This window comes from Callorhinus ursinus, unplaced genomic scaffold (genome assembly GCF_003265705.2).
Source record: "Callorhinus ursinus isolate GAN/ISIS: 27379988/994484 unplaced genomic scaffold, GSC_fseal_2.0 scaffold61, whole genome shotgun sequence".
NCBI classification, from domain to species: Eukaryota; Metazoa; Chordata; class Mammalia; order Carnivora; family Otariidae; genus Callorhinus; species Callorhinus ursinus.
This window is the reverse complement of record NW_027397123.1, coordinates 519500-543663: the sequence shown is the minus strand read 5'-3', so window position 1 is coordinate 543663 and position 24164 is coordinate 519500. Positions and strand designations below refer to the sequence as shown.

The following is a 24164-nucleotide window of genomic DNA, read 5'->3' as shown; positions in this document are numbered from 1 at the left end:
ACAAATGGCCAACAGCCACATGAAAAAATGCTCAACATCACTTGGCATCAGGGAAATACAAATTAATCCTCATTTTTACTGTCCTGATCCTTATATTAGCTTAAGGTTTATTCTGTTTTGTCTTATAGCTTCTTGACCAGAAGGTTCAATTTTCTCCCCCCTAAGGTTTATCAATTTCTTATGTGCCAGACACAATAAAGGTACGGGGGACAAAGTGCTGAACAACAAAAGAAGGTTCTGGTCAAGGCAATCTTGGTTTCTTATATCTTATATCCTATCTCTCTTAAGGATATTAATTCTGTACAGAGTTTAGCTCCAGCCACATTCCACAAGTTCAATCATGTTTGCATTTTAATGCAATTCATTCCTGAAAAGTCAATTTCATTTTTAATTTTCTATTGATTCAGGATTTAAATACACGATTATAAATTTTCAAAGAGGTGACAGTCTCTCCACAGATCTTTACAATGGAGAGCTTTACAATGGTATCATCTTATCCAAATGATCAAACTTAGTTTTACTAACAAAGCAATGACCTGTCCTTACACGCTTTCTGACTTGTTGCAATATGACATACAAACATAACCTACAAAGTATTCTCCCCTTAAAACATTTAATCTGAACCTAATGGAGCCCCTAGACCCAATTTCCTTTGTTTTTAAAAATTTCATTTATTTGACAGAGAGAGAGAGAGCACACGCAGGGAGAGTGGCAGGCAGAGGGACAGGGAGAAGCAGGCTCCCCGTTGAGCAAGGAGCCCAATGTAGGGCTCGATCCCAGGACCCTGAGATCATGACCTAAGACACCCAGGCACCATCCCCCCAGTCTTCTTTGTACAGAAAATACAAAGGATAGAAGGTGGCTAAATGACACTATACAGAAACATAAAATCTAAACAAATGGCAGACAATTTTCCTGGACGTCTCAGAAAGTCAACATTATTTAAGAATTTTTGAAAAAGAAATGTTCTAGATCCGTGGCTCTCTATAGTGCATACCAAAATCCCCTGGAAAGCTAGAACAAACACAGAGGTTCAGTGGACCTGGACCTTTGTATTTTTACTAAGATCCACAGATGATTCTGATACCCAAGAAAATGTGAGTCACTGTTACAGACTAAAAAAGAATAAAGAGCGCTAACAACCAAATACAGTACAGAATCTGGAATGCATTCTTAGAAGATGAACCCCTGTAAATGGCATCTTAGAGGCCAATGAAGAAACTGATGAGATAAGATACTGTGGAATTATGGAAAATTTCCTTAAGGGTGATGATGGTACTATGGCTATATATGAGGTTGTCTTTACGTTCGGGAGATACACACTGATGTAATAAAGGGGAAAGTATCCTGGTGTCTAAAACATATTCTCAATGGTACAACATAAAATATACAGAAAAATGTCAAATTGTTAACAACTCTGAATCTACAAAGGGGTATATGGGTGTTCATTCTTTCAACTTTTTCATATGTGCAGCAATTTTCAAGATAAAGTTGAAGAATATATAAATGGATAGGTTTTATTTTGCTATTCTTTTACTAATATTTATCTTAGCTCCTGGACAGAGACATAAATTACACATTTTCTGCCAGTTGATATTTTTATAGACAAATCACTTCAAATGAACTCTCCCTGATTCTTGAACATTTCCTCACTCACTAAATCCCTAGGGTTTCTTTCCAAAATTAACTTTTTGATGTAACTTAAGGAATAAACTCTTAATGAAAATCCTCTTGTATTCTTTACTTCCCATGAAATCTTATACAGAACAAGTTATTTAAAATTTAATAATTAAGGAATGGATGAGGTTTTTCTAAACTATTCACAATAATGCAATTTCCGTCACCAACAATGCTAATGAAACATAAAAGCTGTTCTTTATGAACACAAGCATGTGCCAAATACTCTTTCAAGGATTTTGTGTGTACTAGAACACCTTTATTCCCGTAATTGCATTAGTATGTACTCACTTTTGTTGCCATTTACAAATGATGCACAAAGAGGATAGGCACCTAATGTCACACAGGTAGTGAAATGGCAATGGTGATAAAGCATCTGCCTCAGGTAGACGTTAGCTTACATTTGTTCCAACAACAGTTTTCCTCCAGTTTGAGTTTGAAGGCTTTTCTAAGTGTATGAAATTAACATACCTAGGAATATATCTTTTATGATTAGTAAATTGTGAACATGAAGGCTACTCTGTATTTCTTTATAAACTTTCTCACCAGAATGTCCTCTCAACACTAAGGTGTTTGCTGTGACTGTAAATCTTTCCATGTCACTCATACTCAAAATTCCTCACCAGCAGGAATACTGTACTGTTGAGCAAATCTCAGTCCACGATGAAAGGTCTTCCCACATTTTATATTCATAGAATTTCTTGCCACTATGAACTCTCTGATGTTAAGTTGTTCATATCCAGTGGTTTTCCCACATTCCTCATATTCATAGGACTTCTGACGATTATGAATTTTCTGATGTCGAGTAAGCTGACCATTCACAGTGAAGGCTTTCCCACATTCTTTACATTCATAGGGCTTCAGACCTGTATGAATTCTTTGATGGGCAATAAAAACTGACCTAAGTCTAAAGGCCTTCCCACATTCCTTACATCCATAAGGTTTCTCACCAGTATGAATCCTCTCATGCTGAATAAGGTTTGAGTTACAACTAAAGGTCTTTCCACATTCTTTACATTCATAGGGTTTCATACCTGTATGAATTCTCTGATGAGCGGTAAAGACTGAACTAAGTCTAAAAGTTTTCCCACATGCCTTACATTCATAAGGTTTCTCACCAGTATGAATTCTCTGATGTACAGTAAGTTCATAATTATTGCTAAAGGCCTTTTTACATTCCTTACATTCATAGGGCTTCTCACCAGTATGAATTTTAACATGTTGAATAAGGTTTGAGCTACGACTAAAGGCCTTCCCACACTCCTTACATTGATATGGTTTCTCACCAGTATGAATCCTCTGATGTACTCTAAGTTCGCTACCACAAGTAAAACATTTCCCACATTCCTTACATTCATAGGGGTTCTCACCAGTATGAATTCGGTAATGTCCAAGAAATTGGTAGTGATGTCGAAAGGCCTTTCCACATTCTTTACATTCAAAGGGTTTCTCACCAGTGTGAATTCTCTGATGTACTCTAAGGTCTATACCACGACTAAAGCTCTTTCCACATTCCTTACATTCATAGGATTTCACGCCTGTATGAATTCGCTGATGTTCAATAAGTTGGTACTGATGTCTGAAGGCTGTCCCACATTCCTTACATTCAAAGGGTTTCTCACCAGTATGAGTTTTCTGATGTCGAGAAAGTTGTAGGTGAAGTCTAAAAGCCTTTCCACATTCTTTACATCCATAGGGTTTCTCACCAGTATGAATACTCTGATGTTGAACGAGATTCGAGCCACGATTGAAGGCCTTGCCACATTCCTTACATTTAAATGGTTTCTCACCAGTATGAATGTTCTGATGTCGAGTAAGCTGTGTCAGAAGAGTAAAGGCCTTTCCACATTCCTTACATTCAAAGGGTTTCTCCCCAGTATGCATTCTATGATGTTCAATAAGTCGGTAATGATACCTAAAGGCCTTCCCACATTCCTTACATTCAAAGGGTTTCTCACTAGAATGAATTTTCTGATGCTGAACAAGATTTGAACCACGATTAAAGCCTTTACCACACTCTTTACATTCATATGGTTTCACGCCAGCATGAATACTCTGATGTTGAACAAGGTTTGAGACACGATTAAAGGACTTCCCACATTCTTTACATTCAAATGGCTTCTCACCTGTATGAATATTCTCATGGCGATTCAGCTGGGTGAGAAGACTGAAGGCTTTCCCACATTTCTTACATTTAAAGGGCTTCTCACCAGTATGAAATTTCTGATGTCGAATCAGTTGTATATGGAGTCTAAAGGCCTTCCCACATTCTTTACATTCAAATGGTTTCTTTCCAGTATGAACACTCCGATGTTGAATAAGGTTTGAACCACGACGAAACATTTTCCCACATTCCTTACATTCATAAGGTTTCACACCTGTATGAATTCGCTGATGCTCAATAAGTTGGTACTGATATTGGAAGGCTGTCCCACATTCCTTACATTCAAAGGGTTTCTCACCAGTATGAGTCTTCTGATGCCGAGAAAGTTGTAGGTGAAGTCTAAAAGCCTTTCCACATTCCTTACACCCATATGGTTTCTCACCCGTATGAATACTCTGATGTTGAACAAGATTCGAGCCACGACTGAAGGCCTTGCCACATTCCTTACATTTAAATGGCTTCTTGCCAGTATGAATGTTCTGATGTCGTGCAAGCTCTATCAGAAGACTAAAGGCCTTCCCACATTCTTTACATTCAAAGGGTTTCTCACCAGTATGAATTCGACAATGTTCAATAAGTTGGTAATGATATTTAAAGGCCTTCCCACATTCCTTACATTCAAAGGGCTTCTCACTAGAATGAATTTTCTGATGCTGAACAAGATTTGAACCACGATTAAAGCCTTTCCCACACTCTTTACATCCATATGGTTTTATGCCTGTATGAATACTCTGATGTTGAACAAGGTTTGAGCTACGATTAAAGGACTTCCCACATTCCTTACACTCAAATGGTCTCTCACCTGTATGAATATTCTCATGGCGATTAAGCTGGGTAGGAAGACTAAAAGCTTTCCCACATTCCTTACATTTAAAGGGTTTCTCACCACTATGAAATTTCTGATGTCGAGTAAGTTGGACAAGAAGTCTAAAGGCCTTCCCACATTCCTTACATTCATAGGGTTTCTCTCCAGTATGAATACTCTGATGCTGAATAAGATTTGAACCACGACTAAAGTACTTCCCACACTCCTTACATTCATATGGCTTATCTGTAGTGTGAATAAGAGAAGTATGATGAGTAGAAGTATGCATCTTTTCATAGCTTATTATCTTTTGAGTGATATACCCCTCTTGATGTCCCTGTTGTCCCCTAAATCTATTTCTGCATTTTGAGTCATTTCTAAAATTGGAGGTTTTAAGGTCAAGAGTTTTACTTATTTGCTTTATACTCTGTTTAGGCAAATTTATTTCATGAATATCATTTTCTGGAGATAACTTCTCAGCTCCATAATTTGACTCCAAATCTGAAAGAAAAGGAGAAAGCAAACACATTTTATCTTCCTGTACACACATGCACAAAATCCACTAAAGAATATATAACTCTAAAAATATACATACAGAAAAATTTTTTAAATATATATTGAAGTATACATAATACACTTTCAGAGAATTTGAAAAAGGTAAGAAGAGCTCCAAAAATGAAGAAAGTTTATGTTAGATGGTGATGCTCATAATAGGGGAAGAGATTAACTTTGTGAAATTTAGGTGTTAATCAAAATCCTTTGGGAGACTTGTTACAAATATTGATATTCAAGCAATTCAGATGCACAGAATCAGAATTTTTAGGAATAAGTCATCAGATGCTGTATTTTTAACATCTCTATCAGATAATTCTGATGCAGATCAAAGTTCAAAGATCCATACTTAAAACTGTTTTGAATGGTTTGTCTTTACTCTTATACTAAAATCCAAAACCCTTACCACGGATAACAAGACCACCTATGAAGCCACTGTCATCCTTTGGACCCTATCTCTACCACACTGCCTTCTTTCAGTGCTTCAAACATATAACCTTTCTTCAATATCTTCATGCTTTGGTCAGACTGTTTAATCACCCAAGAATCCTGTGGCCTGAGCTGCTTGTAGGAGACAACATTCTCATTTTTAAGACTGAAAAGAAATGTCTTCCTCAGAACAGCTATACCTGCTGGCCCCATCTAATCTATATCCCTCTCCTCTATTCTCTATTCAAGAGTCTCATTCCTTGCCTTCACAATTCTGTTTTAATTATACGTTCATTCATTCATTAGCTCATTTTTCATTCTGTGTATTTTCTTATTCCTAAATCTGCCCAGGAGCAGACACAATCCTGATAGCATTCACCACTGAAATAATAAGCCCATAGCACACAACAGGTGTTAAGTAATTGGAAAACTATTGATAAAAGAAGTAAGGCTGAGAATAAAGGTATATAATGCAAAAATGAGGCACTGGGAAAGGCTTATCATAATAATCATTCATTCAAAACTACTAAAATTGATAAATAGAACCATTCTCATATTACTTGTTTCAAATGGGAACAGATGCGTATCTGAGCCCAAGTGGTCATGTACATGTCACAATGGGAAAACAAACCACAGTAAACAGGTAGAAACTTGAAGCTTGAACCTTAACTAGGTTGACTGCCTGCTGAAATATATCACAAAGGTAAAGAAAATCAACAGATAACAACATTGAGATGACAGATGTTTGCATTACCTGACAAAGACTTTAAAACCATAATTGTGCAAATGTTTCAATAAGCAAACACAAATACTCTTGAAACAAATGGAAAAATAGAGAATCTCAACAAAAATACAGAGGATATAGGGAGAGTTCTGAAAAGATGGTGGAGTAGAAGGATCCTGGGCTCACCTCCTCCCACAGACACACCTAGATAACAGCCACATCAGTGTAACTATGAAAATGACCTGAGAATGGCAGAACAGACTTCCCACAGGCAATCGCAGAGAGTGGGGTGGAGATGCAGTTGGGAACGAAACCCCAGTAAGAATAACCACAAACAGGAGGGACACCACAAACACAAAGAAGCAAGAGGATCAGATTCCACACCAGGCACCCCAGGTATGGGGGACCCACACTGGGAAGATAAGTCCCATTACATTTGTTTTGAAAACCAGTGGGGCTTAACTCTGGGTACACTTCAGTAGGCTTAGGTTCTGGGAGAGCCAGAGGGTGACAGGAAACTTGAGTCCCTATCCTTTAAGAGCCAGCATAACAACCAACCTGCTGAGAAAACAGCAGAGAAGCAGCGGTTTGAAAAGCGCCTAAGGTATACATAAAGAACATTTATTTACTAATCTCATAATGTGTGCTGGAGGGATGGGAATCTTTAGGAAACTTCCCCAAGAACAAAAAAGCTGGTGGAACCATTCCCTGCCCACCCCCAACCGCTGCCTAGATAGCTGGAAGCTTTAGGGAACCAGTGCAAACACACAGCACCTACCTTGCTAGCACTGCATGCCCCACCTTCACATTCTCCTGAGGATCTGCCCCATCCAACCCACCCCACTCTGAAGGGGCTCCAGCCCCAACACACCATGCAAGCAGCACCAGTCGGGACCAGTGCCACTCCAAAGTGACTCTCGCTTTGTGGAGAGCGGAAGGATAACGACACACACCGGTGTGCCCATAGTTCCAGCAACTGAACCTTATAGTCAGCAGTACAGAGAGTACCCTGCTGATCAGTGCGACTTCAGCCCTGGCAGATGGATTAGGAGTAGGCACTTTGACTGCCAGCCCTGCCCACCAGTGAACAACAGGACCTGCCCCCTCTCAGAGGGCAAGGCAGGGAGAGTGCCTTGCAAGCTGGTACAACTACAGCCCCAGCAGACAGGCTGAGAGCAGGCATCTAGTCTGACTACTGACACCACCGAACTGCAAGCCCCCAGTGGCCCCCAACAGACCCCTTAACAGCACAGAGACCAAACCTTGCCCAGAACAGGCAAAATGGGCCATTGCAGCCAATGGGCTGAAGGCAAAACAGGTTCTGCCACAAGAGCAGAGCACAGGCAACCCACATAGGAGACACCCCTGAAGCACCTCGTTCTGGTGAATGACAGACACTGTACCCCAGGGCACCATAGGACCTTCATAAGGTCACTACTTTCTTTCTTTCTTTTTTAAAATATTTAACTAATTTATTTGACAGAGGGAGAGCGAGCACAAGCAGGGGGAGCAGCAGAAGGAAAAGGAGAAGGAGACTCCCTGCTGAGCAGGGAGCCTGATGTGGGGCTGATGGGATCATGACCTGAGCCGTAAAGGCAGACACTTAACCAACTGAGCCACCCAGGTGCCCCGAGGTCACTACTTTCAAGATCAAAAGCTGTAAGTGACTTTCCTAATACACAGAAACAAATACAGTTGTATAAAATGAGAAGACAGAGGAAAATGTCCCAAACAAAAGAACAGGACAAAATCACAGCAAAAGGGCTAAATGAAACAGAGATAAGCAATGTATCTGATAAAGAATTCAAAGCAATCATCCTAAAGATACTCACTGGACTTGAGAAAAGAGTGGATGATCTTAGTGAGACCTTTGAAAACAAACAGTAAATATTAAAAAGAACTAATCAGAGATGAAAAACTAAATGACAAATAAAAATACACCAGAGGGAATCAACAGCAGATTAGAGGAAGCAGAAGAATGGATCAGGGACCTTGAAGGTAGGGTAATGAAAAGCAATCAAGTTGAACAGCAAAAATAAAAATAATAATAAAAAATGAGAATAGATTAAAAAAACTCAGCAACACCAAGTATAATAACGTTTGCATTATAGGGATCCCAGAAGGAGAAAAGAGAAAAATGGGGCAGAACATTTACTTGAAGAAATAATAGCTGAGGGGTGCTTGGTTGGCTCAGTCAGTTAAATGTCTGCCTTTGGCTCAGGTCATGATCCCAGGGTCCTGGGATCAAGCCCTGCATTGGGCTCCCTGCTCAGCAAGAAGCCTGCTTCTCCCTCTCCTTCTGCCTGCCATTCTGCCTACTTGTGCACACACTCTCTCTCTGTCAAATAAATCAATAAAATCTTAAAAAGAAAAGAAAAGAAAAGAAAAGAAATAATAGCTGAAAACTTCCCTATCTGGAGAAGGAAACAGACATCTAGATCCAGGAAGCACAGAGAGCCCCCAATAAATTAACCGAACAAGGTCCACACCAAGACACGTGGTAATTAAAATGGCAAAAAGTAATGATAGAGAATTTTAAAAGCATCAAGAGAAAAGAAAAGTTATATACAAGAGACACTCTCTAAGGCTATTCTGTTGATTTTCAGCAGAAACACTGCAGCCAGAATGGAACAGCATGATATATTCAAAGTACTGGAAGGAAAACCTGCAACCAAGAATACTCTACCCAGCAAGACTATCATTCAGAATAGGAGCGATAGTCTCTCATACAAACAGAAGTTAAAGGAGTTCATCACTTAAACCAGCCTTACAGGAAACGTTAAAGGGAGTTCTCTGAATGGAAAGAAAAGGCCATAATCAGGAGTAAGAAAATTATGATAGGAAAAAATTTCACAGGTAAATGCAAACATATAATAAAAGCAGATTAATCACTTATAAAACCAGTATGGAGGTTAAAGCACAAAAGTAGTAAAATCAATTATATCTATAAAAAATCAGCTAAGGGAGTCACAAAATAAAACGATGTAAAATATGACATCATATGCATAAAATGGAATGGGGGGAGTAAAAATTTAGTTCTTTTAGAATGGATTTAAATTTTAGCAACCACCAACTTAATATACACTGCTATATACATAAGATGAACCTAACGGTAACCACAAATCAAAAACCTATAATAGATACACAAAAAAATAAAGAGAAAGGAATCCAAGCATAACACTAAAGAAAGCCATCCAACCACAAGGGAAGAGAGGAAGAGAAGAAGAAAGGAACAGAGAACTACAAAAACAACCATAAAACAAGTAACAAAATGGCAATAAGTACATATCTATCAATAATTACTTTAAATGTAAATGGCCCAAATGCTCCCATCAGAAGACTATGATGACTGAATGGATAAGGAAGCAAGATCCATCTATATGCTGCCTACAAGAAACTCACATAAGGCATAAAGACACATGCAGACTGAAAGTGAAGGGATGGAAAAACATCTACCATGCAAACAGAAGTGAAAAGAAAGCTGTGGTAGCAATACTTATATTGGACAAAATACACTTTAACATAAAGATTGTAACAAGAAACAAAGAATGACATTATATAATGATAAAGGGAACAATTCAACAACAGGATTTAACAACTGTAAATATTTATGCACCCAGCATAGGAGCACCTAAATACATAAAGCCACTATTAACAGACATAAAGGAAGAAACTGACAGTAATACAATAACAGAAGGGGACATTAACACCCCATTAAATCAATGGATAGATCATTCAGGCAGAAAATCAACCCAAGGAAACAGTGGCTTTGAATGACACATTGGACCAGATGGACCTAACAGATATATTCAGAACATGCCAACCAAATATAGCAGAATACACATTCAAGTGCGCATGGAACATTATCCAGAACAGATCACATGTTAGGCCACAAAACAAATCTCAATACAAAAAAACTGAAATCACATCATGCATCTTTTCCAACTGCAATGGTATGAAACTGGAAATCAAGTGCAAGAAAAAATCTGGAAAGAACATAAATACATGGAGGCTAAATAACATGCTACTAAACAATGAATGGGTGAACTAAGAAATCAAAGAGGAAATAAAAAAATACATGGAGACAAATGAAAATGAAAACACAATGGTCCAAAATCTTTGGGATGCAGCAAAAGCTGTTTTAAGAGGCAAGATAATAGCAATACAGGCCTACCTCCAGAAAAAAGAAAAACCTCAAATAAACCACCTAACCTTAAACCTAAAGTGGCCAGAAAAAGAAGAACCAACAAAACCCAAAGCCAGCAGAAAGAAGGAAATAATAAAGATTAGAACAGAAATAAATGAAATAGAGACTAAAAAATAATGGAACAGCAATGAAACCAGGAGCTGGTTCTTTGAAACAAAATTGATAAACCTTTAGCCAGACTCACCCAGAAAAACAAGAGACAGGGCTCCAATAAAAAAATCAGAAACAAAGGAGGAGACGTAACACCAAACATCACAGAAGTATAAAAGAATACTATGAAAAATTATATGCTAACAAATGGAAAACCTAGAAGAAATAAATTCCTAGAAACGTATTTACAAATAATATATCCGATATGGGGCTAATATCCAAAATACATAAAGAACTTATATGACTCAACACCAAAAAGACAAATAATGCAATTAAAGAGTGGGCAGAGGACCTGAATAGACATTATTCCCAAGAAGATATACAGATGGCCAACAGACACATGAAAAGATGCTCAACCTTACTCTCATCAGAAAAACGTAAATCAAAACCACAATGAGGTATCACCTTACACCTGTTATCAGGGCTGAAATAAAAAAACACATGAAATAACAAGTGTTGGCGAGGATGTGAACAAAAAGGGACCCTCGTGCACAAATTGGTGCAGCTACTGTGGAAAACAGTATGGAGGTTCCTCAAAAAATTAAAAATAGAATTACCATAGGGTCCAGCAATTCCACTACTGGGTATTTACCCAAATATGAAAACACTAGCTTGAAAAGATATATGGTCCCCTATGTTTACCATAGTAGTGCTATTTACAATAGCCAAAACATGGAAGAAACCCAAGTGTCCATCCACAGATGAATGGGTAAAGAAGATGTGGTTTATAGATACACTGGACTATTTTTTTTAAAGATTTGAGAGAGAGAGTGCGAGAGAGAGCACGAGTGGAGAGGGAGAAGCAGGTTCCCCGCTGAGCAGGGAGTCTGATGTGGGGCTCAATCCCAGGACCCTGAGATCATGACCAGAGCCAAAGGCAGAAGCTTAACTGACTGAGCCACTCAGGCATCCCTAGATACCCTGGAATGTTACTCTACCGTAAGAAAGAGTGCGATCCTGCCATTTGCAACAACATGGATGGAGCTAGAGGGTATAATGCTAAGTGAAATAAGTCCTTCTTATTTCTATAAATAATTTCTATAAAATAGAGCACTCTCAACATACTCCAAAGGAGTGAAATCATTTATATTATATATATATATGATCATATCACAAATATCATATTTCATTCATATGTGGAATTTAAAAGACAAAACAATGAACAAAGAAGAAAAGAGCCAAACCAAAAAACCAGACTCTTTAAATATAGAGAACAAACTGGTGGTTACCAGAGGGGCAGTGTGGGAGGGGGATGGGTGAAACAGGTGAAGGGGATCAAAAGCACACTTACTGTGATGTGCTGGGTGATGTACGGCATTCTTGCATCACTATACTGTACACCTGAAGCTAATACAACACTGTATGCTAATTATACTTTAAAAAAGAGAAAGAGAAATATACAGAGGATATAAAGAAGAACGAAGTAAAACTTAGAACTGAAAACTATAATAATTAAAATTAAAATATTGTGCATCCCGTAGCAGAATGGAAAAGGCAGAGGAAAGAATCAATAAACTTAGGATAGAACAAAAGATTCATCCAACCTGAACAAGAGAAAGAGAAAAGAATAAAAACCAAAGAAGCACAGCAAGAAGGGAGCAGGAGGACAATGCTGGAAGTGCTGACATTCATACTGCCCGAGTCCCAGGAGAGGAAAAGTGTGCACAGCTGGAAAAATACTGCAGAAAAAAGGGCAAAACTTTCCCAAACGTGGCAAAATTCATAAACCTGCAGACTCAAAAATCTCACTGAGCCCCTAACAAAACTCCACACCCGAACTTATCATAATCAACTGCTAAAAACAAACAACAAATGAAAATTTACTTGAAAACACCTAAAAACCACCACCACGGCACATTGCCTACATAATTCCTGAATAATGATTCCGTGCCTACAGGCTTCAATGAGAAGGAAGTAGCACAATGTTTTAAAGTACTAGAAGAAAAATCCAGCCATGAATTCTCTATCCTGATAAAATATGAATCCAAAATAAAGATGAGATAAAGACTTTTTTTTTTAAAGATTTTATTTATTTATTTGAGAGAGCGAGAATGAGAGACAGAGAGAGAGCACATGAGAGGGGGGAGCATCAGGAGAAGCAGACTCCCTGCTGAGCAGGGAGCCTGATGCGGGACTCGATCCTGGGATTCCAGGATCATGACCTGAGCCGAAGGCAGTTGCTTAACCAACTGAGCCACCCAGGCGCCCCTGAGATAAAGACATTTTTAAATGACAGAAAACTACAAGAATTTGTCCCCAGCAGACTGAGTCTAAAAGACCTGATGAAGGGGAGCAAGGGTGGCTCAGTCACTTAAGCGTCCCACTTTTGATTTTGTCTCAGGTCATGATCTCAGGGTCATGAGATTGAGGCTGACACAGGCTCTGGAGTCTGCTTAAGATTCTCGCTCGCTCTCTCTCTCTCCCTCTCCCTCTGCCCCTCCCCGCCTCTCTCAAAAAAAAAAAAAAAAGTAAGATAAAAGACCTGATAAAGAAAGTTCTCTAGAACAAAGTGGAAAAAAAAAATCTGGAGCATCAGGAATGAAATAAGAGTAAAAGAAACAGTAATATCAATACAATAGACCATCTTTTCCTCTCGAGTTCTTTAGAACCCATTTGACAGCTGGAAGAAGAATCGTACTGTTGCGTTTTTGGTGTCTGTAGAAGCAATGCTGCTCTAGCACAAACGTAAGACAGTGACAGCACAGAGGACACTACATAGTGATAGGTGAGAACCACTGACTGACAAAGGCAGGCAATAAAACAGCAACTTCAGTATGATCTTGTGTGAGCACAACAGAAACAACAACATAAAACAGCTAAATGTGTATGTGTAAAGTGTGGAAATATAAGCAGTCAGGTGGGAATTACTGGAGAGTGTGACTGAGGGTTACATTTTTTTTTTTTAAGATTTTATTTGAGAGAGTGAGCGCAAGAGAGAATGACAGAGAGAAAGCACGAGCAGGGGTAGGGGCAGAGGGAGAAGCAGGCTCCCCGCTCAGCAGGGAGCCTGACGTGGGGCTTGATCCCCGGACCCTGGGATCATGACCTGAGCCGAAGGCAGACGCTTAACCGCCTGAGCCACCCAGGCACCCCACATGTTCCTTTTGCATTCATATAGAACATTTATAAAAACTGACCATATGCTGAGCTATAAAATAAAGCACTCTCAACATACTCCAAAGGAGTGAAATCATTTATATTATATATGATCATATCCTATATTATATAATATCGTGATATATATAATGATATATCAATATATTCTCTGGCCACAATAAAATCATTATAAAACTCAATATCAAAGATTATTCATTTCTTTGGAAATGGAAAGCCATACTTGGTTGACCAAAATCACAGTAATCTATACAGAGACATGACGTTATGTGATTCTTCACATGATGCTACTAGAATCTATTGTGGCGCTTTCAAAACCAAATCATGAGAAAAAATTTTAAATCACATAAATTCAGAATGTCATGGTTTAAGTAAACGAGCCTGGACTTAGACTCAAAAATAAGAGAGAGAGAAAAGCCAAAGTAAAAAAAAAAAAAAATTTAATTTAGTTAAAATAAATTTTAAGGCACAAAAGCTCTTTAGATAAAAAGGGACTAAAGAAACCTACTAATAAAAAGAATTAGTAAAAATAAAATGTTTTAAAAAGAAACCTATCCATAAATCAATTCATGAACTTTGACTGAATCTTAAACTGAAAAACACTCCCACAAAACCAAACAAACACAATAAAATTTTTAAAGAGAAATGGGAGAAATTTAACTGTGAACTGTATTGTAGACGATACTCCTGAAATATGGTGATTTTCTGAGGTGTGACAATGATGTTATTTGGGTTAAGATAATGAAGCTAATTAGGAATAATGAAAGGTTATTAGGACCTTTCCTATTCTTAGAAGATGCAAAGTGAAATGTTTAGGTAACACATGTCACAATATCAGTGACTTAGACCTACACACGGTCCAGCAAAAAAGGTTTCAAACATTTAGATACATAAATACATATAGCAAAGGTGGCCAAATGTTCACAACTGGTGAATCTAGTTTTCTTTTTTTTTTTTTTTTTAAAGATTTTACTCAATTTATTTGAGTGAGAGAGAGAGAGAGAGAGAAAATAAGTTGGGGGCAGGGGCAGAGGGAGAAGTAGTCTCCCCACTGAGCAGGGAGCCCAACACGGGGCGTGATCCCAGGACCCTGAGATCATGACCCGAGCCAAAACCAAGAGTCAGCCGCTTAACCAACTGAGCTACCCAGGTGCCCCCAAAATGGGTCACCTTTGAAAGGATGTCAGAAACCAACTCATTATTCAGAAAATTAGTAAACCAAGGAAAAGAATATTTATCTTCAATTTTCCAAATGATCTGTATAACTGAGTAACAGTTAATGTAAAGTTTCTTTTTACAGGTGCATTCCAGCTAATTAAGAATAAAAGACGGAATTCGAATATCCACCAATTTACAACCTCTAATGAATTAAGGGACATAGTAACTGCCTGTCAGTGGCTGCAGATATTACTAAAATGAGAAATCCAGATATCACATGCCAGTGGACTGAAGAATATCATCATCACCTAGGGGAAAAAAAAGTTTCCCAAAAGTCTGAGTAAGCTCTAGACCCAACTATCATTTTACAGGAAATAGACAGAGGTACATGTTCCTCCATACCACCAAGATGCCATCAGCAAAATCCAGATGGTGTGAAACTATGTGACAAATGATCTAATTTAATCAAGAAAAACCTGGTAACAAAAAAATCAAGGGCGCCTGGGTGGCTCAGTTGGTTAAGAGACTGCCTTCAGGCTCAGGTCATGATCCCAGGGTCCTGGAATCGAGCCCCACATCAGGCTCCCTGCTCCGCGGGAAGCCTGCTTCTCCCTCTCCCACTCCCCCTGCTTGTGTTCCCTCTCTGGCTGTCTCTCTCTGTCAAATAAATAAAAAATAAAATCTTTAAAAAAAATAAATAAAAAAAAATAAATAAATAAAATCTTTAAAAAAAATTCAAGAGGAACCTTTAATCTAAAAGAGACTTAAAAGACTTTTTAAAATGACAGGGAAAACAAAATCAAACTGGAGAAGTTCACTCAGACAACAAAGCTCTAGAGAAAAACCTTTCCTGCAAAGAGACCACAATAGGCTTCCAGGAGAGCTGGCAAAACCGTAACTCACGACCTGGTGGTTAAAGGTGTACAGGTACCTTAGGATATTTAATCATGCAGTTCTTTGTGTTATGTGGCTTTTTGTATTCTTGTCATACTTAGTTTGTTTGAAAATGAAATGAGGAAAACTTTTAACATAGATCAGAACATGGCTCTAACTAACTCTTGGAAAATATTCTATGTTCTTCACAGTGATGATCAGAACCTTGTAGGATCTGGTCCTGGCCTAACTCCCTGACGTCCTTTCCCACCATCCCTTCACCTCTTCTGCTCGAAATTTCTTATTGCTCCCGCTCAGGGCCTCTGGGTGTCCCGCTCACACTAGACTGCTCTTGCCCTGATTTGTGGCCTGAACCTTTCCTTCACGACTCTGTGCAAGCACGCCCACTTCAAGACATGCCTTAACCATCCAAGCCTGTCATTCTCACTTCATTGCTCCTATATACTTGTCTGCACAGCATCATTCCTGACAGTACTGATTTACTCATCTGCTTACTTGATTGATCCATGTCTTGCCAACTGCAGGTAAAGTCCATGAGAGCATGAGTCTATCAGTCATGTTCATTTCACCATACAGACAGTGCCAAGCACAGTGCTTTGCTTGGAGTGGACCCTCGATAAATCTTTGCTGAATATATGAAAACATTTTTTAGACACTGGAAACACATACAGAAATTTAAATGCAAAAGCAGAGCTGGAAAGCAGCTGGATGCAAAATATATGTTAAAAGGTTACACTGGGGGAGGGGAGCGCCTGGGTGGCTCAGTCAGTTAAGTGTCTGACTCTTGATTTCAGCTCAGGTCATGGTCTCAGGGTCGTGGGATCGAGCCCCACGACGGGCTCCATGCTCAGCGTGGAAGTCTGCGTGGGGTTCTCGCTCTCCCTCTCCCTCTGCCCCTGTTCATGGGCACACGCTCTCTAATAAATAAATAAAATCTTTAAAAAAAAAAAAAAGGTTACACTGGGAAAGAGGGCACTCACTCCACTAAAAGGAGAGGAAATAAAAGAACAAAAATTAGAGATGATTAGCAAAAGATGGAGTTCCCTTGAAAGCCCACACTGTGTGATCTTTATTTCCTTCTCAGATCTCGGGCATTTTTATCCAACAGGCCTTGGGTCTTTGAAGGCATTTTCCCAAACCACATCTCAAGGGTATGACCCCTCTCTGACCCCCTCTGCTGGCTTCTCCCCTACTCACCTGGATACCATCTGCTTGTTTCTCTCCTTACAACCACCCAGGGCTCTTTCTCTTGCTCCAGTAAGGTAATCACATCTGGCTTAGAAATGGAACTTCCTGCTTAAAAACAAAAAAAAAAGAAATGACATGACACGATGTAGAAAAAAATTTTTTTAAATATACAAAAAAAGCCCCACAAAATGGTTGAGATCTGGTTAAATTTGTAGTAATATTTTTTTAGAGGGGAGGGGGGAGAGGGAGAGAGAGAATCTCAAGCAGACTCCACACCCAGTGTGGAGCCCAACACGGGGCTCAATCTCATGACCATGACCTGAGCTGAAATCAAGAGTCAGACGCTTAACCAATTGAGCCATCCAGGCGCCCCTAAATTTATAAAAACGGACATGCCCGTTTTCAACATGACAAATTCCAAACGATTTCCTTGGGAATAAGAAGAAACTCAGCTATTTCTTAAAAGCCCTGAAACTCACAGTGAAGAAAGCCAATATTCCAGAGAAGAGACACTAATAATTTATTAAATTATTGTTTTAAGTTAAATTATGAAATTAAATTAAAATTTAAATTATTAATTATAACTGTTCAATACTAATTTTATTGTATATATTAATTAAAGATTGTATTTATTTATTTGAGAATGAGACAGCGAGCAAGAGCATGAACGGGGTGGGGGGAGGGAGAAGCAGGCTCCCCGATGAGCAGGGAGCCTGATGCGGGGCTTGATCCCAGGACTCCGGGATCAGGACCTCAACTGAAGGCAGACGCTTGACTGACTGAGCCACCTAGGCACCCCTTTATTGTAATTTTAATTAATCTTGAGAATGAACTACTACTGGGGGAGATAGTCTTACCCAGAGAGACCAGGTTGCTGTAGGTCTCCAACATCACGTCCCTGTACAAGGCCCTCTGAGCAGGGTCCAGGCACTCCCACTCCTCCTGGGAGAAGCTGATGGCCACTTCCCCAAATGACAGAGATCCCTGAAACCACACACACATGCATTACCAGGACACTGAAGGAAATTACTTGCGGTGAACAGAGAGGAGATGAAGAACCGCGCTGCAGGATGAGCAATATGGCGCTTTGCAGGGTGCCTGCAAGTTCTGGAAGAATCTTGCTGCTGCACAGCAAACTTGCTGTGTGCTGTGAGATAACCTACTGATCCCCGCAGGGCAGAGAATGGCTAAAAAAAAAATGTGAAGTCATCATATTTCAGGAGAAGAAATACCAACTTACATAGGCCATGTTTTTAGAATGATAAAATTGGTCCATCTTCCTCATGCTTCCCCTCCTAGATAGAAAAAAAAAAAAGAAGGGCTTAAGCCAAGCTGTGCCTCGGTGCTCTCTAAGGGACTCAAATTAATACAACAATTTTTTCTTCCATTTCTATGTCCCAACTACTCCCTAAAATTCCTCTTCTATCCCTCTCTGCTTCACACAATCTCCCTTTCCCTTCCTCCCTCCACCTCTCCTCCTACCCTCCCCCATACAAATTGGCATGAAACATGAGCAGCCTGAACAAAACAAGCTCTCCCCCAAGGCCTGGGGAACCCATCCTCCAAAATATGAGGGAGTATGAGGGATCCTCCATTCTTGGGACACATGACTAGGCCTAGGACTGGGCTCCCCATCCTGCTCGGTGCAGATCGTCCTCCCCCCGTCCCACCTTGCAGGGCTGAGAAGGGGTCACATTATCCAAATCAGAACCTCTTTGTGAACTCAGGATTGGAAGAAGTGGGGCAAGGCATGAAAATTGGAAGGATGTAGATGGGATTGCTCAGGCAGCGTTTGGCTTTCTAAGTCCACCGAAGCCAACTGGTTAAATATGGCAGGGCATCCATGCAATGGGATACTAAGTAGTCATTACATATTCAAGATACACGGTCAGCAGAAAACTCAGGTTACAAAATAGGATGCAGAATATGATTACATCTATAAAATATATATGTATATATATGAAGACTAACAGACATTGACAGAAAAAAATTCTAGAAAATTATATGTCATGTTAACAGTTCTTGTCACTGTATTGTGGCCCCAATTCTCTACTTTTTGCTCAAGAGTGCTTCATAATTGTATGGCAAGGCGTTAACTTGGAATGTATATACAGTTATATTTATAAACACATACATATATGTATGTGTATGTTTAAATATATGTATGTTTTTTCCTATGAGGAAGCTGTTCTCCAAATCAGATGAAAGGCAACCTTTTACTTAGACAACTTCCCTACAAACGTGGAAAAACTCAGGATATTCTAATAAACTCTTGTTTTTACTTAACGGGTTTGTTTCATTTCCCAGTTCTTGAACCAACACTAAGATGTCTACATTTATCTGAGCAGGTTACAATAATTTCTAGAAAAAATGTCTGAGCAATGTCTTACATACATTTGATAGTCTCACACATCCTCTTCTAAACCTATCATTTCAGCCACAGTATTCCCTCAAGAGCCACTGTATCATCTTCCACTATTAGTCACTTTGCATTTAACAGATTTAGAATTTCCAACAGTTTCTTTAATTCTATACAAATCCCATGGGCTTATAATTTGGTCAAAGCGTGGTGACTCTATAGACCAAAAGAGGCATATTTCCCGTAAACTCTCAAAGTACGGTAAATGACTTTTTCTGATAGGCTTTGTCATCCCCTGCTATACACTTATTCTTGTTCAGACTTCACCTTCTGTGCTGGAGAAATAAGAAACCTAAAAGAACACTAAGAAAATTCAATGGAAGTACATAATGACACATACATAATGACACATGACATATTAACTGCTTAATATTAGCAGTTAATATGTGTCATCATTATTGCTGAGGATAAAGAAAATTACACTTGTTAAAGAAACTTAACTCCACTGTTTCCCTTTTTCTTGTGTAAGTCATAAAATATAGTGTAAGGCCTGCTCTTTCTTAGAATATTCAGAGCTTAGCCTGGAGAATGCAATTCTTAAAGAATCACATTAGCAAAGAGACAAGGAGAAAAGGAGCCTTTCAGCACAGAAGCCTCAGAAGGAGAGGCAATGGTATTATGCTCTCTCTCACAGACCCAGAAATGAATGAAAACGATGACTTGATTAGATTTGTTTTTCGAACTGATTCTGATTCTATTCTACAGAAACAAAACTCTTGTATTCACACAGAAAAAATAATTGGAAAAATATAAACCAAAGCATCAATAATGACTACCTCTAGACGGTGGTACTATAATTTTAACTTTCTTCTTAAGTTCCTTAAAAAGCATAGTTTTGGGCGCCTGGGTGGCTCAGTTGATTAAGTGACTGCCTTCGGCTCAGGTCATGATCCTGGAGTCCCGGGATCGAGTCCCACATCGGGCTCCCTGCTCGGCGGGGAGTCTGCTTCTCCCTTTGACCCTCTTCTCTCTCGTGCTCTCTATCTCTCTCTCTCTCTCTTAAATAAATAAAATCTTTAGAAAAAAAAAAAAGAAAATAGTTTTGCACTATTCCATCATCAAAAATACACAACAAAGGGGCGCCTGGGTGGCTCAGTCAGTTAAGTGTCCAGCCCTTGATTTCGGCTCAGGTCATGATCTCAGGGTTGTGATATCAAGCCCCGCATCGGGCCCCACACTGAGCATGGAGCCTGCTTAAGATTTTCTCTCTCTCTTTCTGCCCCTCCCTCCCCTTGCTCACACACTCTAAATAAAAAAACAAAAAACCCCAAAACAAACAAACAAAACCCCACAAAAGAGTTACTTCCAAATTAAAATAAAAATAAAAACAGAGCTATCAGGAAGTGGGTACTTCCAATCATTAAAGAACCGAGCTTGTCATGAGAGTCAACAAAGATATCAATGTGACTATAACAAGTAACAGCGACCAGTTCTAACATCCTTTGGCTGTATCTCACCAATATAATTAGAAATTTTCATGTTCAAGATTCTTCTCCTAAAGAACATAATGCAGGTAAGTGGCACCTGCAGACTGAGTAAGGAAATGCATGGGATATACACAGTACCATGCTCGGTTCTCTTCTTCATTCTATGAAAACATAATTTTGGAGAGAATCCTTATAGATTGCCCTCCCTTAGTAAATGCGATTCATATACAACATCTTGGGTACTACCGTTCCTAACATGAATACTGCTTAACACGAGATCAAATGTTTTCTCTTTTCATGATTGTTTATGAACATAATTTTCTTAAGTGCGTAATACCCCATCACAGGAGTCTAGTGTGATTTGCTTAACTACTCAATTTGTACAAGATCATTTTAAATATCACTCCAAGTATCACAGTCTTTTAATGCTAGACCAGGGTTTCTCATCCTCAGCATGAATGCCGTATTAAGCCAGATAATTCTTTGTTGTGGGGGAGAATGGTGGGGAGGGTTATCCTGTACATTGTAGAATGTTTAGTAGCATCTTTGTCCTCTATCACTGCCCCCCACTGTGGAAACCAAAGTTGCCTCTAAATATTACCAAACATCCCCTGGAGGGCGAAATCACCCCCTGTTAAGAACTACTGATCTGCACTGATGAATCCAAGCCTTCTAGGTCATGCACACTTTGAATAATCCCATGAAATTATATACTTTCCCCATAAAGTCCACCATAACACTTTGGTATACTATTTCAAGGGATTTGTGGTCCTCTGAGACTATAAATGGAATCACAACAACTCAGGTTAAGCATTTTTATTCCTTTTTTTTTTGGAGGGAGAGAGAGGGGGAGGGAGGGGCAGAAGGAGAGAATCTTAAGCAGGTTCAATGCCCAGCATAGAGCCCCACACGGGGTTTGATCCCACAACCCTGAGACCATGGCCTGAGCTGAAATCAGGAGTCAGATGCTTAACCAACTGAGCCACCCTGGCAGCCCAAGAATCTATATCACTTGAGCATCTCACTTGTTTTCTTAATATGCAGGCAGCAATCACCATGGATCACATATTCCTAATGCCCCTGCTGTATAGAAATTGAGAGGAATGAGCTAAAACACACATAAACAACAGCTAAAACATATCAAGCATTTACTGTATGTCTGACACTGCTCTAAGGGGCTTTATACGTATTAACTCATCTGACGTTAATTACAAACCTGAGACAGCCAGAGAGAGAAATATTTCAACCCAGATACTCTGGATCCACAGCCCCTACTCTCAACCACACTATAATGATTCTCAATCCACACAAAAGGAAGCCCAACACACAACTCGAGCTGCCAAACTTCAAACAGACATGGACAATAATACAAATTTCAACTGATGGAACGCCCTGGAAAAATCCTGGCTCTTACTGATACCAACTTCTGTTGCTATCACTTTCCCATTTCTGAAAGCCTCAGACTGACTAAAATCAACTAACCATCTCCCTTGTTCCCTTGCTTTGGAAAGCAGGCCCTTAAAGACCAAAAGATATCCAGTGTGTGATTCCACCTAAACACTAATTTCCTTCTTACCAAATCAGAGTCTAAAATAAAGCTTTAGCATTAATCACTGGAGTTTTATTTCCGTGTCATCTTAGAAAAAGGGAGTGCTCAAGAAGATATGAACAATTTACCAAACTGCTTTTGGTATTTACCAAATTATTTACCAAGTGAATATTAAGTGAAGAGGTGAGGGGCAATGGGGGACCAAATGGTGGGGTATCAATTTGCACGTCTCCCTACATTTCCTGAAAATTTACTGGAACCTCTATATTCTAAAAACAAAAACGCATTTCTTATGCAAAACAAAGCAGGAACTCACCCTTGACTTTAGAGGTGCAGCAATAATACTCTCACCCTTCTCGGGGTCCTTTTGGATAATGGTGCGACTGGGGAAGGAGAAGGGGAGCATGAGACCCCAGGCTTTTCCTGAAGCGCAGACTAAATTTGAAAGCACCCTCCAGGGCCACACCTCCCTTACTTCGCACAAAATGGGATGGGAGTAAAAGGAGGACTCGATCCCCGAGTTCGAAGCTGGTTCCTGGGGACAGAACTCTGAGAATGCGGTAGTTCTGAACATGTAGCTGCCCCCGTGGGGGCCCCAGACAGGCACTTGCAGCTCTAAGAGTCCCATCCCAAGTCCAGGCCCAGGCTTTCTGGGGGGGAGCTTTCATTCTAGGCTCAGCATCTGGCCTCCCTACTGGGGCCATTGGTATGCTGCAGCCACGTGGCTGGGAGGAGAGAAGACGGACGAAGAGGCGGGCCACAGGTCCCCGTGACAGACAGACATACAGACACACACAGACACACACACAGCCATAGCAAAGCGCGCTCAGCGTCCACACGCCCCCCGTCCCCGTCCCCGCAGCACCGCTGCACCAGGCGCGCCCTCACGCATACCCCCCCACCCACACTACGGTCGCACAATCCCTCTGCTCGCTGCGCGCGCGCGCTCTGCCGAAACTCCTTCGGGTGCCTGTCAGCGCCCTGTCCTGAGCGCCTCTCTCTGCCCACCCACACTGGCGGGTCCCTCCGGCTGGGGTCCTGCTCAGTAGAGGCCTCTGGCAGCCACGGCGTCCTTCCTCGACCTCGGGGCCTCACCCCACCAGGACATCGACCCTCGGGTGCCGGAAGTGGCGGCTAATTCGGCGTGGTGGCCCCTGGGAAATGCAGTCTCAAAGAGGAAATGCCTCGGAAGCCTAGAGTTCTGCGGCTCAGATTGTTCCCGGCATGCAACTTAGGCCTGCCCCTAACGGAGCTCAGCCCAGTGGTTTGTGGGAGTTCCAGCCTCCCCGCCCCCAGGAGTGCGCAGGTGCAGACTGCTGGTAACTGAGGATTCCCCTGAGAGAGCATTGCTTGTTAGAGCCTCTGTAACTTACTTTTCTCGTCTTGGAGAAAAATGCAAGCGACCTTAACTATTAAAGAAGGCCGTCTTATATATAGAAAACCCTACAGTCTCCACCAAAAAACGTGGAATAAAGGGATTTAGTAAAGTTGCAGGATATAAACTCAATTGTGTTTCTGTGCGCTAACAACAGACTGTCTGAAAAACAAATTAAGAAAACAGTCTCGGGTGCCTGGGTGGCTCAGTTGGTTAAGCAACTGCCTTCGGCTCAGGTCATGATCCTGGAGTCCCAGGATCAAGTCCCGCGTCGGGCTCCCTGCTCGGCGAGGGGCCTGCTTCCCCCTCTAACCCTACCCACTCTCATGTAC

General features: G+C 40.3%; 1 protein-coding gene across 10 annotated transcripts; it reads right to left on the bottom strand.

Annotated features, from left to right (window-relative positions):
- Nucleotides 1–1914: 1914 nt before the first annotated feature.
- LOC112810667 (uncharacterized) lies at nucleotides 1915–23673 on the bottom strand. 10 transcript variants are annotated; one of them, XM_073885108.1, is made up of 6 exons: nucleotides 23364–23673; nucleotides 22774–22840; nucleotides 18303–18357; nucleotides 17920–18046; nucleotides 17072–17170; nucleotides 1915–5147 (listed from the first exon to the last, which is right to left on the bottom strand). In XM_073885108.1, the coding sequence occupies exons 3-6, from the start codon at nucleotides 18345–18347 to the stop codon at nucleotides 2287–2289; spliced, it is 3132 nt and encodes a 1043-aa protein (XP_073741209.1). In that variant the 5' UTR covers nucleotides 18348–18357; nucleotides 22774–22840; nucleotides 23364–23673; the 3' UTR covers nucleotides 1915–2286. The 10 variants fall into 10 exon arrangements, with proteins under 10 accessions (XP_073741209.1, XP_025710177.1, XP_025710180.1 ...); XM_025854392.2 differs by having other exon boundaries at nucleotides 23466–23673; XM_025854395.2 differs by having other exon boundaries at nucleotides 22809–22840; nucleotides 23466–23673.
- Between the last annotated feature and the right edge of the window lie 491 nt (nucleotides 23674–24164).

What these genes read in the sequence shown, in the direction of transcription:
- LOC112810667 (XM_025854390.2), bottom strand. Translation starts at nt 23,085, where the DNA reads ATGGGACTCTTAGAGCTGCAAGTGCCTGTCTGGGGCCCCCACGGGGGC. An exon ending in CCAAAAGGACCCCGAGAAGG is followed by an intron (nt 18,358 to 22,808) that starts GTGAGAGTATTA and finishes TTTTCTATCTAG; the next exon opens with GAGGGGAAGCATGAGGAAGA. An exon ending in ATTCTAAAAACATGGCCTAT is followed by an intron (nt 18,047 to 18,302) that starts GTAAGTTGGTAT and finishes GTGTGGTTTCAG; the next exon opens with GGATCTCTGTCATTTGGGGA.